The sequence below is a fragment of the Delphinus delphis genome, chromosome 5 (genome assembly GCF_949987515.2).
Source record: "Delphinus delphis chromosome 5, mDelDel1.2, whole genome shotgun sequence".
Lineage (NCBI taxonomy): Eukaryota > Metazoa > Chordata > Mammalia > Artiodactyla > Delphinidae > Delphinus > Delphinus delphis.
The window spans coordinates 96,444,756-96,458,839 of NC_082687.1; the positions used below are offsets into that span (position 1 = coordinate 96,444,756).

Genomic DNA, 14,084 nt, shown 5'->3' on the forward strand with positions numbered 1-14,084 from the left:
AAAAAACCTTGTTGAAGTTTCATTTTCATACACATGCTTAATTATTTGTTTCCTTAGCATACATTCCTGGAAGTAGGTTTTCTGTCACCGAGGTTTTGAATGCATTTTCAGGCTCTTGGTAGCACTGCCACACTGAACCCCACGTTGACCACCCCAACAGAGTATAAGATGTCTATCTCCCCACGTTCTCATCAACAAGGATTCTTGCCCTCTCGACGGTCAGAGTTAAGCAGGCGGATTGATAAAGGCAAAGAGAGGTGGGTACAACACGGCCAGCTGTGATGAGTAGGTATGTTATTCACGTTGCAGACAGGATCCGGCCTCAGTTTACCTGGAGTGGGAAGGTGAACAGCCTCCCCACTATAAAATTAACAGAGAGGGAGTGTACAGGGAGGAAATGAGCCATTGGAGGAAGTTTTCACAGAAGTGGAATTCTAGGCATTACGGGAGTGAAGAGGGTAAGGTGTTGAGTGACATCATGTTTTAGAACCTTGCCAAAATCTGGGACTATGTCCTTCTCTGGGCCAAGTTCACTACTTAGAACTTTTTGGTAAGCAACAACAGGGAGGTTTCAGGACACCTAGACACAGAGCTCAGTCAATGGGTTATTTAACCTTTTTTTTTTTTTTAATAAAAGAAATCAAAGCAGTGCTAAACACAACTAGCTATCAGCCATGTGATTTTTCACTCTCTATGATTTTTTCCCCTAAAATCTGAGCAGTTTGGGACCCCCATTTTCTTAGCTCATGACCTGCACCTCGATCCTGTGGCACAGATGTGGACAACCAGGTGATCTTACCCCTTTATTATCTCTCCTGACACAGGAATAATGTGCTGAGATGACAATGAATTGCAATTTCCTTATCTCATTAAAAACAGATTCAAAGAAAACCAAAATAAACAAATGTGACCTAATAAAACTTAAAAGTTTTTGCACAGCAAAGGAAACCATAAGCAAGACAAAAAGACAACCCTCAGAATGGGAGAAAATATTTGCAAACAAAGCAACTACAAAGGATTAATCTCCAAAATATACAAGCAGCTCATGCAGCTCAATATCAAAAAAACAAAAAACCCAGTCCAAAAATGGGCAGAAGACCTAAATAGACATTTCTCCAAAGAAGATATACAGATTGCCAACAAACACATGAAAGGATGCTCAACATCACTAATCATTAGAGAAATGCAAATCAAAACTACAATGAGATATCATCTCACACTGGTCAGAATGGCCATCGTCAAAATATCTAGAAACAATAAATGCTGGAGTGGGTGTTGAGAAGAGGGAACCCTCTTGCACTTTGGTGGGAATGTAAATTGATACAGCCACTATGGAGACCAGTATGGAGGTTCCTTAGAAAGCTAAAAATAGGGCTTTCCTGGTGGCGCAGTGGTTGAGAGTCCACCTGCTGATGCAGGGGACACGGGTTTGTACCCTGGTCCGGGAAGATCCCACGTGCCGTGGAGTGGCTAGGCCCGTTAGCCATGGCCGCTGAGCCGGCGCGTCCGGAGCCTGTGCTCCGCAACAGGAGAGGCCACAACAGTGAGAGGCCCGCGTACCGCAAAAAAAAAAAAAGCTAAAAATAGAACTACCACATGACCCAGCAATTCCACCACTGGGCATATACCCTGAGAAAACCATAATTCAAAAAGAGTCATGTACCACGATGTTCATTGCAGCACTATTTACAATAGCCAGGACATAGAAGCAACCTAAGTGTCCATCAACAGATGAATGGATAAAGAAGATGTGGCACATATATACAATGGAATATTACTCAGCCATAAAAAGAAACGAAATTGAGTTATTTGTAGTGAGGTGGATGGACCTAGAGTCTGTCATACAGAGTGAAGTAAGTGAGAAAGAGAAAAACAAGTACCGTATGCAAACATGTATATATAGAACCTAAAAAAAAATAGTTCTGAAGAACCTAGGGGTAGGACAGGAATAAAGATGCAGATGTAGAGAATGGACTTGAGGACATGGGGAGAGGGAAGGATGAGCTGGGAAGAAGTGAGAGAGTGGTATTGACATATATACACTACCAAATGTCAAATAGCTAGCTAGTGGGAAGCAGCCACATAGCACAGGGAGATCAGCTCCATGCTTTGTGACCTCCTAAGGGGGTGGAATAGGGAGGGTGGGAGGGAAACGCAAGAGGGAAGGGATATGGGGATATATGTATACCTATAGCTGATTCACTTTGTTATACAGCAGAAACTAACACAACAATGTAAAGCAATTATACTCCAATAAAGATGTTTTTTAAAAAAAAAAGATTCAAAGGACAATCTTTCTCTGATAGATACCTTAAAACAACAAGCAAGCATAATATCTAGACAAAAAGCAACTTCTCACAGCAACAAGAAAAACAATACACATTGTTTTTCATGCAACAATAGGTATAAGTTGTCTTCTGGGAAGAGAGGAGCAGATTCTGGTATGACTATGTAATAAGTCATTTGCAAATTTAATCTTCTGCCCAAGAGAAAAAAAAATATCACTCATTATATGGTGAGTCTTAGGGGGTCCTGGCGGCCTGAAATGGGGAATTTGCTAAGATTCTTCCAGAACATTCTTTCAATAACACATCCACTCAACGCTTTCCCCAATGTAGATTCAATGCTCTGAAGGACAGGGCCCCAGCTGCTTCTGAAGCACCATCACGGCTGCACAGCTTTTACCAGGCTTGGCCTTATTGGCTTGTCTCTGAGCCAACTGGCTTTACGTTTTTTATCTTTAGTTTTGCCAGCACTGCCCTTTGTTGATGAGAAGGATGAGTTCAAGTTTGCTTGATATCTGAGTTGATATAACCACTTGAGTTAGCGGCTTCCGAGAAAAATATGGATCATAAATATTTCCTTGGCCAGTTACCTGAGACCCAGCTGCGAAACTGGTTGTTCTCTGAGAAGAACGTCTTCATTACATGATCCATGAGTTCATTCTGTGAACTCCCAGTGAGGCTTTTGAGCTTTAAATGACCAGGGAGAAAAACTGGCTTTGACCTACACAAATGACCTACTCAGAAAGGCTGAGAGGAGTATCTGGATAAAGGAGGTTTTCTCTCTGGGCTCAGGACTGACTCATGGCATTTCCAGAAAGTCAAGCCTTTGCCTTTCTCTGCCCACCACATTAGAAACAGAGAAGACCATTGATTCCCCAGAAATGTAAATGTAAATCAGACTGGATCATATTACATCCAAGAAAAGCAGGTTTGCACAAAGATCAGTAGCATCATAACTTACACATTGGTTCCCCCGATTTCATGCATAACCCAGATCTCAATGCGTGTGATTTTATCCTTCTGTAAGTGGGGAATTTCAAAATCTGCAAAAAACCTGAGAAACAGGAAAGACATTTCTTAAAGTCCTAAAGCAATATGATACGGTTCCCATATCAATGTTAGTTGACTTACACATTACTTTTGTTTTAAAGCTTTGCGGGAGGCACTTTTTAGCTTTAATTTTTAGGTTACTTATTTCATTCAGGCATTCATCAGCTGTTAGTTTTATAAATGTATGGACATAGTTCTGATCTCCAGGTCATTCAATTGTTTTTCTCTACCTGATCTTACAGAAGCAAGCATTAGACTGGGGATGTGAATGATTCTCTTAAGCCTCCGTTGAAAACAACTAAAAACACATTTTGGCATCTTTGTCTTACATGTTGGTGCTGCATTCTTACCCTTTTACAGGATAGGCTCCTGTTGGCTCTGAACCATTCAGCATGACATTGATCACCCCAGAACTATCCTTTGCATACTGCAAAAAGAAACAAGCATTTTGAGTAAGCTGTCATTTTTAAGCTATGAAATGGTCAATTGTTTTTTAAATTGACAATTTTCAATACTGGCAAGGATGGGATAAATTTGGTATTTCATAGAGCCAGAGGGATGCAAACTGGCATATCTTGGAAAGCAAATTGCTTTGAAATGTCAAAAACGCAGTAATTCCATGCCCGGGAATCTACCATTATAAAATAATGCAAACCAGTATCAGATTCCAGCATTGTTTCAGCTGGTGTACACTAACTTATGCTGGCATTACAAGCAACCTCAAAATCACGGTGGCTTTAAACAAGAAAGATTTATTTCATGCACACACTACATGTTTATCACAAGTGTTTGGATTTGGGGTTTGGGTTTTGCTCCATATGTCCTTGCTCTGGGACCCAAGCTGATGCAGTTTCCACAAATGCAGAGTCACTGGTTATCAGGAAAGGGAGAAGAAAGTGGCAAATCACAGACCAGTTCTTAAAGGTTTCCACCCAGATGTCACACAGTCATTCCTACTCACATCCTATTGGCCAGTGTAAGTCACACGTAAGTAACTTCAAGAGACAGAATGAGTGCAAACCACATGCTCAGAAGATGAGCCAGAAATACTTGGTAAACAGCACGAAGGATCACCTGGTGCACAGAGATGTGCACAAAGATGTATATTGCAGCATGGTTTGTAACCAGTCTAAAACAGTCAACAACAGGGAAGGATAAGTCAATTATGGCCCTTTCATGTCTGAAATATTACCCAGCCATTAATAAAAGTCTACAAAAGATATGCAATGACATAGAAAGTGCTTACATTCAAAGCAAAAAGCAAGACTAGGTGGACAGAGCATGTGCTCCACTCTGTTAAAAATAAATAGGCATGGCTTCCCTGGTGGCGCAGTGGTTGAGAGTCTGCCTGCCGATGCGGGGGACGCGGGTTCGTGCCCCGGTCCGGGAAGATCCCACATGCCGCGGAGCGGCTGGGCCCATGAGCCATGGCCGCTGAGCCTGCGCGTCCGGAGCCTGTGCTCCGCAACGGGAGAGGCCACAACAGTGAGAGGCCCGAGTACAGCAAAAATAAATAAATAAATAAATAAATAAATAAATAAATAGGCAGAAGTCTGGGAATACTAGTCAATATTCTCTGGACCTGTCTGTCCCTGAGATTCCCAAGGGACAGACAGGTCCAGAGAAGTTCCCAAATCTCCAGCTGAGAACACTACTGGAGCATATAATTTCCCTGATAAAACGTTTATTCTAGTGTGAAGCCGGGTGGGGGCGATGGCAGGGGGTATCACGCAGCTCTGTGACACATGCCCGGCAGAGCCACGCCGAATGCCAGCCGCAACAAAGCAACAATGTACTCCGTGCCACGCCTGTCTCAGATTGCTTCCAAGTAGGCTAACAGTCTCAGTTCAATCTGCAAATGTCAAGGTCTGATGACCACTATTTGCCCTTAGGTAGCATGAATATGAATGATTAGTTTTCTTATTTATACTTTCTATAATTTGTCATTCTCTATCCTGAGCAGTTATTACATTGATGATAAAAATTGTTTTTCATTAAAAACATGCGTGCAGATACAGTGAGGCTCTATGAAGTCATGGTCGAAAATGTGGTTTCTGGCTGCTGCACTTAGTAGCTGGGTAATAAGTCTGATCAAGTTTCTTGGCCTCTCTGTGCCTCATTTTTCCTATCTGTAAAACAAGGGTAATAAGAGTCCCTACCCCATAGGATTGTAAAGATCAAATCACTTAAAATAATACTTAACATTTATGGAATACTTATTTGCTATAGTTCAGACCCTCTCCTCATCACTATACTAGACTACCTCTCCTCATGTTCAGACCATCCAGCGTATTCTAAGGGCTCATAAAATGTGGGCATGATTATTAGATTCCCATTCTAGAGTTGAAGGAAGTATAAGATGGTGGCTTCCGGCACACTTTGAAGTTGGGCAGATCTGCTGGGGAGAATATGGTTTGTTTTTTTTAACATATAATGTTGACATCACCCCCAAGTTGTCGTTATGATCCCACGTTCAAGTGATGATGCATCCACCACCTCCCACTCCTCACTGAGGGGCTCGGGCAATTCACTGCCAGCTGCCTGGAGCCTGCAGTCCAAGCAGAACCTGTGGGGAGTGGGCATGGATGGAGGGCTCCGACCGGAGCTGGCAGGAGAGCACAGGAATAAGAATGCTTCTGTCTGGAGCAGGCCCTCTGCTTAGTTCCAAACTGCAGCTGTGGTGGAGGATTTGACCAAAGTCTCGCTCACCCTGATTAACAGTGGACCCAGCGGACACCTGGTGGTCCAGAGCAGGAAGTAGGACCAGAAGAGACACAGAGAGCCCTGAAAGGAGCTTGGTGGCAGTGGGTAGAAGGACTTCACATCCACCAGCCTCCTAGTCAATACAGCTGACTGCTTTGCTCAGTACTTGAGCTAAGGACTGCACCCTCTTTATTTGGAATGTTTGGTCTAACACTGGTGACAGAAAATGTAAGTCACTGGCATGTTATAGCTACCGATAGCTATCATCAACTCTGGTGACAATATCCTCTGAGAAACAGACCCACATTTAGGGGACCATTTCTTTGTCTCCAGCTTATCCCTGGTCTCCTATTGCCTCCTCTTCAGTTAATATCAACCTTGTGCACATCTCTGACGCCCACATCTAGATCTTAGGGGTCCCAGGCTCTCCTATAAAGCAGGGGTTACCCCACTTCACACCTCAATCAAAATCACATTGATTTGAACTACTAACAACCACCACAACACCAGAGTAATAATGACTGTTTAACACCTTCTTCTGGAGCTAACATTCAGAATTTTTTCTCTGTACCAGGCATTGCATTAAGCATTTTAGCTTCTTAAATCCTCACCCCTTTATGGAGCAGAGAGCGTGAATCAGAATGTTGCAAAGGTAGAAACCGAGACTCAGAGAAGTTTAGTAATGACCCAATGGCCCAGCCTCTGAACCCTTCTGTCCCCTGTTCACAGATCCCGCACCTGCTCAGTCACCCAGCCAGCCATCCCAGGATTACCTGGATGGAGGCACTTTTCCAGTAAGAATCCACAGGATTGTTTTCACAATCTTCAGATGTAGGGCAGGATTGGTAGTCGAGTCCTACAGGGAAAACAGACAAACACATTTTATTTCAAAGATTATATCAAGGAAGAATTAATTGAAAATATTTGCTGGCTCCGCAAAATATACTGAAACTCATTCTACATAATGTGTATGGGCTTAACATTCATAGCTCTGCCCGCAGACATTTGTCATTGTGCTCGGCACAAATGTGAGGAAAGCAGAGAACTAAACAGCTGGGTTAATTCTCTACTGGAGCTCTAGCAAGTGATATATATATATATATATATATATATATACACACATATATCCAAGAAATATATATAATAATATTATGTCCATATTAAAAAGTATATTTATTACATATATAACTTTTTTTTTGCATTGTTGGGAGAAATGCCTTCTCCAATTAACCCAGGTCTTAGAAGTAAATACAAGAAAAATAGACCAAGAAAGTAACAGTCCTTAATCAGAAAATAGAAATTTTATAACATTTAAAATATAGAAAATGTTAAAATGTATTACATTAAAAAAAATTTTAAAGACAAAATTCAGCAGATATATAATGGGATTTGTTCCCCATTTACTCTATAACAAAAGGAGAAAGTGCTAACTGACAATTCGTTCCAGGGAGAACAAAGCAGGGCAAAATGTGAACTTCTTGAAGGGAAACACACGGAGCGTCCTTGCTCCCTCTGGGAGCACCAGCATCTCGATGTGCTCACCAACTTGGAGGCTCCCCAAACCCCATCAGAGAGGGGTTTTTATGGAGATTTCATTAAGTAGACTGATTAACCATTAGTAGATTGATTAAACCATTGGTGATTAACTCAATCTCCAGTCCCCCGCCCCTTCCCAGAGGACAGAGGATGGGGCTGAAAGTCCCAACTCTCTAATGATGCCTCTATCTTTTTGGTGACCAGCCCGCATCTGAAGCTATCTAGGGACTCCCAACCACCAGTCATCCCATTACCATACAAAAGACACTCATCACTCCTCAGAGCCCAAGGGTTTCAGGAGCTGTGCGCCAGGAACCAGGGGGTCCAAGACCAGCTATTAATTTGTAGTATACCACCGTCTCCCTCCCTTCATGATCGTTCCATCTCACCCCTCCTCCATGCTCCCTCACCCTCTGTAGGATCATCAAACTGAGGCTTCCTGGTCACAGTCCACTGGAAGAATGGCCATGTCCATTTGATCTGCACCCTGCCATGCTTCCCGCCTCACGCAAAGTGAAAGTCCGCAGCCTCACGATGTCCTGTGCTGTCTGGCCCTCCCTTATTCCTCTAGCCTCACAGTCTACTACCTGTCTCTTCACTTACTGCCTACCTTTCTGTTCCTTAAATATGCCATACACACTCCCACCTCAAGGCCTTTGCACGTGCTGTTCCCTCTATCAGGAAATGCTCTTCCTCAAGTCCTTTAGGTCTTTGCTCAAACATCAGCTTCTCAGTGAGGCCTTCACCGGGCCTGTGTAAAACTGCAATGCTTCCCTCTCCCCTCCTTACCAGCCAGCACTCCCTACCCTCTTTTCCCTGTTTTGTTTTTCTCTGGAACCTTTATAATCTTAAGGCGAACTATACGTACATGTTTTTACTTGCCTGTTGATGATCTTACCTCCACCCCTGCCCCTATAAAGTAAGGATGAGGTATTACTTTCCTGGTTTATTCTCTGCTGTGTTCCCAGTGCCTAGAAGAGCAAGGACTGGCACGGAGGAGGCACTCTACAAACTTTATAGATGGATGAATGAATGGAGCTGCCAGGAAGCTTCCCGAGGCTCTGGTCTATGTCTCCCTCTGCTACTCCCTAGCTCTGGGTCATTCCCGCCTCAGAGCACACCTCTCTGCACTCACAAAACTACATGTTTCCTGAGGGCAGAGACCGCTGCATCACCAGCTCCTAGCGTGGGAGTTGATGAATGAAGAGCGTTTTCCTTACCATCAGGCCAGCCCCTGTGACTTTAACTTTCACTGTGATTTTGCCAACTACAAAATTGCCACTTGCCATCTACCTCTACCAAGTATTAAATCATGAGCCGCTGCAGCCGCTGACCTTCAACACCCCCTGAGAGGAGTTCAGGGTGGAGATCAGGAATGAGGCACTCTGTGCTGTGGGAAAAGCTTGCAAAACAGGTCTTTAGATAGTTAAATAGTTTCAGGAGAAGATTTTATGAGCCCAAGTCTTGCATCTCCTCATATCTAGGAAAGTACTAAAATTATTAACGGTGACATCTGTTCCTTGTGACTAGCAGCAGGTCTTTGCCAAAATGTGTGCCTGACTTCACACACCCACCCCCTTCATTAAAATCGTACATAACATCTTCCCCCCTACATCTTTGGAGCAGTTTCTCAGAGCTATCTGAAGTGCTGTCTAATGGGCTATAGTCCTCATTTTGCCCTAAATAAAGCTTAACTCTCAGCTTTCACGTTGTGCTTTTTTTTTTTTTTAAGTCAATAATTTGAATCTCAAAATATCTGCTGGTGGCCTGGAGCAGCTTCAGAATCAGTGAGAAGAGGGGAGAATCCTGGCCCTAGTACTTCAAGTCATTTAACCTCCCAAAGTCTCAGTTTCCGCCTCTGGAAAATGGGGATAGTGAGGCAGAGTCATGCAGGACTCTGAGTCAGACTCTGACTTTGCTGTTTACGCACTATGCAATCCTAAGCAAGTTTCTCAATCTTGCTGTGCCTCACTTTTCTCGTTTGTCAAAATAGGAATCAGGATAGGACCTATCCCATGGGGCTGTTGCAGGGATTAAATGAGTTAATACCCATAAAGTGCTTAGAACAGTACCTAGCAAAAGATAGATTCTCTTCCTCTATTATCATTGTTATTATTTAATTATTATTATGACTTTACCTGAGAGGATTTGAGGGGGGCGGAATCCAAAGAGATAAAAATGCATATGAAAGCACTTAGCACAAATGGCATATGCATAGTAAATAGGAACCCTGACTTTTCTTGTGATTTGTGCAGAAGTCTTACCAGAGGCATTTTTCTGTCGACACCAGCTCAAGAAATCCCCAACCATGCCATACAGAACATTGCACAGTGGCATAAAGCGGCGGCCGTTCTCCGCATAGCTGGTGACAAGGAGGTGGTTGTTTTCCCAGAATAGGGACTAAGGAAAAACCAACACAAAATGAAATCAAAACAGATTTCTTCAGGCACAGTATCATCAAGACAAGTCAGGCCAACCATTTCTCATTCACCTGGGACTTGCCTCACAACAACTGAACCTTCTTTGTTTTTGTCTTTAGTTACCCATTCAGAGGGTGCTACCAGCCCTCTTTTCTTTATTCCAAGGGTATCATGCAAATGTTAATGAAATATTTTCCCAGCAGAGAAAAAATATAGATACATACATACATATATATTTTTCCTAGTAGTTAAAAAATTATAGATCGATTTTTTTTTAAATCAAGGGACCTGTGTTCAAATTTTGGGTCTGTCACATACTAAATGTGCGCTCTTGAACAAGCCATGTAATCTCCCTGTGCCTCAGTTTCCACATGTGGAAAATGGGGAGTATGAACCCTTTCTCTTCTCCCAGAGCTGTGGTTAGGATGATATGCAATCACAAATTGAATTCCTAAAGGGTAAAGTGCCTCAAAAATACATTACTATGAAGTTACAATGTTTTCACATAATAATAATACAAATAACAATATCCCCCTCATCATGCCATCAGATCCTCAGTATTCCAACCAGCAATCTCTGTCTAGACTGGATGCTTCCCGAGGGCAGAGGCTGTTTTGTTCCCTGTTGCATCTGAAACTCTGAGAACAACACCTGGTACGTGGAATTAGCTCAGTATTTACTGAGTTTATCAACCAAAGTCCATGAGGAAGGAGAACAAAAATAACAGCTCCCCTTTTTACTGACCAAGAGGCTGCAAGGTTCAAAGGCAACATATACTCAAAAATCATGTTTTCAGCCTATTATGTGTTTGAACCTCCCAACTCCATTTACCTGCCTTTACAAATGAAAAAAATCAATGTTAAGATGTTTTCATTTGTAAACATCAATGTTACATGGCTTTACAATGAAAAAAATCAAGTTAAGAATTTGTGTCAACCTATTTACAATAGCCAGGACACGGAAGCAACCTAAGTGTCCATCAACAGATGAATGGATAAAGAAGATGTGACACATATATACAATGGAATATTACTCAGCCATAAAAAGAATCGGAATTGAGTTATTTGTAGTGAGGTGAATCAACCTAGAGTCTGTCATACAGAGTGAAGTAAGTGAGAAAGAGAAAAACAAATACCGTACACTAACACATATATATGGAATCTAAAAAAAAAATGGTTCTGAAGAACCTAGGGGCAGGACAGGAATAAAGACGCAGACGTAGTGAATGGACTTGAGGACACGGGGAGGGGGAACGGTAAGCTGAGATGAAGTGAGAGAGTGGCATGAACATATATACACTACCAAATGTAAAATAGATGGCTAGTGGGAAGCAGCCACATAGCACAGAGAGATCAGCTCAGTGCTTTGTGACCACCTAGAGGGGTGGGATAGGGAGGGTGGGAGGGAGACGCAAGAGGGAGGGGATATGGTGATGTATGTATATGTATAGCTGATTCACTTTGTTATAAAGCAGAAACTAACACACCATTGTAAAGCAATTATACTCCAATAAAGACGTTTAAAAAAAATTTATGTCAAAAATATGTCCTTCATTAAGAAAAAAAAATTTATGTCAGAGAAATAAAAATGATATCTAACTTTCTTTAAACTCAAGATACTGTTCTAAATAAGCAATTTACATAGATGTTCTCATTTACTTTCACTGTATTAGTGCTTAGAGTGCAGACAGAATACAGACATGTAAACCACATGATTATATGTTAACCAGTTTCTTCAAGAAACTGGTCCTGAATGGATATAATCTTAAGACCCGTTAAGAGGAGGGATTGGTCTCCCGGGAGGATACTGACATAGAGGGTTTTCTGAAGTACTCAAGGTTCAGGTCTTTCGAGCCAGTTAGGATGGAGATTGTTCAGAACTAGCCAGGTGCAGAGGCCCCGTGGGAAAGGTGTGGTGACGCCCTGATGTTCTTGTGGTTTTTGCACTGACTTCTTGACTTAGGAAAGTTCCTTCTGCCCAGGACAGGCAGGAGACCCAGGAGCACCGTTGAAGACAGAGCCACTTTCCCACCAGAGAGCCTGGCGCACATTGTGAGTTGGCTGCTTGGCCTGGACACTGTCTCTATAGAGACAGAGCAACGTTTTACCGAGGCGAAGGTAGAGTTACCTTGTCTCTGGGAATGGAGTGCCTGGAGAGGTTAATAAAAAGGTCGTAATCTGAGGGAAGCACAGAACAGGGATCCTTATCCAGCACCAGTTTAAAGGCTTCCCAGATCGCTGTGCAGTTCTTGTCCCTGCAGAAAAGTACAAGTTTAAAAAAGAAAAAGAAGAAACAAAACAAAAGACCACATTCCAGTGTGATATATTTCCGTTTCTCTCTCCAAGTTTTTTACTAGTGATTTTGTCAAATATCAACTCTGCAGAACTGGGCATACAAAAAAGACAGGAAATTGTCATAACTCTTGCATTAACCCCAATTCAGAAGAGGAAGAAAAATAACTTTGGTGATGGATTTAGCAATCTGACAGTGGAAGTGTCTTTCAGAGGTTCAACACACATTTCTTAGAACTTAGAACAGGCTCACAGAGACAGCAGAAAATGCACAGAGCCAGAAGGTGACGATTCCAATAAACCACATGGGCTGCCAGCTTCAGGTGCCCCTTCATTTAGACACAGGTCCATCCTGGGGTTGGGGGCCAGGTGAGATCAGGCGGACATGCGACCTTGTAAAATCAGGAGTGAGCACAGAGTGTGGAAAAAGACTGTTCCACCTCCTGCTAAGGCAGAAAGTATGACTTCCAGTGTCCGCTACAACTCCTCAAGTCCAACCTAGCTTTCCAAAACCATTTCCCACTGCATTTGTAACTTATTTCTTATGCTGGGTGGTAACATGGTGTTCCATGGGTGTTCCCATTTTTTTCCATTCTTTTTTATTGGCCTAAAATCTGTCACAATAAAAACAACTGGCACAAGAGAGGGACTTCATGAAAACAGAAAACATGTGTCCAAGGAAGGAGCAAAAATTAGTAAGAAGCACAGTGCTGGCAAGAGAGACTCAAACTTTAAAAGTCCTCTAAATTAGAAGACCTGAAATTTGAATTCCCAAAGTACCTGGACTCGGGGAATTCCAGCTGGAGACCATATTCCTGGGTCATGGGTTCTGGTTAACCTTACGCTGGCTGTCGTCCAAACTCACCACTACCTAATCCTCATCCACTCCCCAACACCCGCTTCATTTTCACACACACACACACACACACACACACACACACACACACACACACACACACACACACACACACACACACCCTCCAGACCCCACCCAGTGCACCCTCCCCAGTAGATTCCCCATCCTCCTTCCCGCTCCCCCCTCCTCCTCCCCTTCCTCTCCCCCTCCCTTCCTCTCCCTCTCCGGCTCCCCAACACCCGCTTCATTTTTACACACACACACACACACACACACACACACACGCGCACACACACACACACACACACACACCCTCCAGACCCCACCCAGTGCACCCTCCCCAGTAGATTCCCCATCCTCCTTCCCGCTCCCCCCTCCTCCTCCCCTTCCTCTCCCCCTCCCTTCCTCTCCCTCTCCGGCTCCCCAACACCCGCTTCATTTTTACACACACACACACACACACACACACACACACACACACGCACGCACACACACACACACACACACACACACACACACCCTCCAGACCCCACCCAGTGCACCCTCCCCAGTAGATTCCCCATCCTCCTTCCCTCTCCCCCCTCCTCCTCCCCTTCCTCTCCCCCTCCCTTCCTCTCCCTCTCCGGCTCCCTCGCCAGCCGCCGCGCTCACCGCAGCTCGGGGCTCAGCACCGCAATGTACTCCGCGCAGCGGCCCAGGAAGATGCTCTGCAGGTACGGGGTGGTGCCCTGCCCGCTCCAGCGCGCGTCCGCAGCGCCTGCAGCGCCCGCGGCCGGCGGCAGCAGCAGGATCAGCAGCAGCGCCGGCAGCGGCCGCCGGGACCGCGCGCACCCCCGGGCTTCCATCGCAGTCACTTTGGGGGTGCCTCCCAGACTCGCCTCCTCCCGTCGCGCTGAGGTGGCTCCCCGAGCCCTAACGGAACCGGCGCTCACTTGTTGTCTCT

The 14,084-nt window shown here is 44.0% G+C and overlaps 1 protein-coding gene across 3 annotated transcripts in view; it reads right to left on the bottom strand.

Annotated features, from left to right (window-relative positions):
* BST1 (bone marrow stromal cell antigen 1) overlaps positions 1-14,084 on the bottom strand; it is a 34,145-nt gene extending 20,061 nt beyond the window's left edge. For all 3 annotated transcript variants that reach the window (XM_060011790.1, XM_060011789.1, XM_060011788.1), the window contains exons 1-6: positions 13,793-14,084; positions 12,122-12,248; positions 9,839-9,974; positions 6,812-6,894; positions 3,686-3,762; positions 3,247-3,339 (exon numbers count right to left, since the gene is read on the bottom strand). In XM_060011790.1, coding sequence (XP_059867773.1) covers positions 3,247-3,339; positions 3,686-3,762; positions 6,812-6,894; positions 9,839-9,974; positions 12,122-12,248; positions 13,793-13,986 — 710 coding nt within the window. In that variant the 5' untranslated portion in view covers positions 13,987-14,084. The remainder of the gene's footprint in view (positions 1-3,246; positions 3,340-3,685; positions 3,763-6,811; positions 6,895-9,838; positions 9,975-12,121; positions 12,249-13,792) is intronic.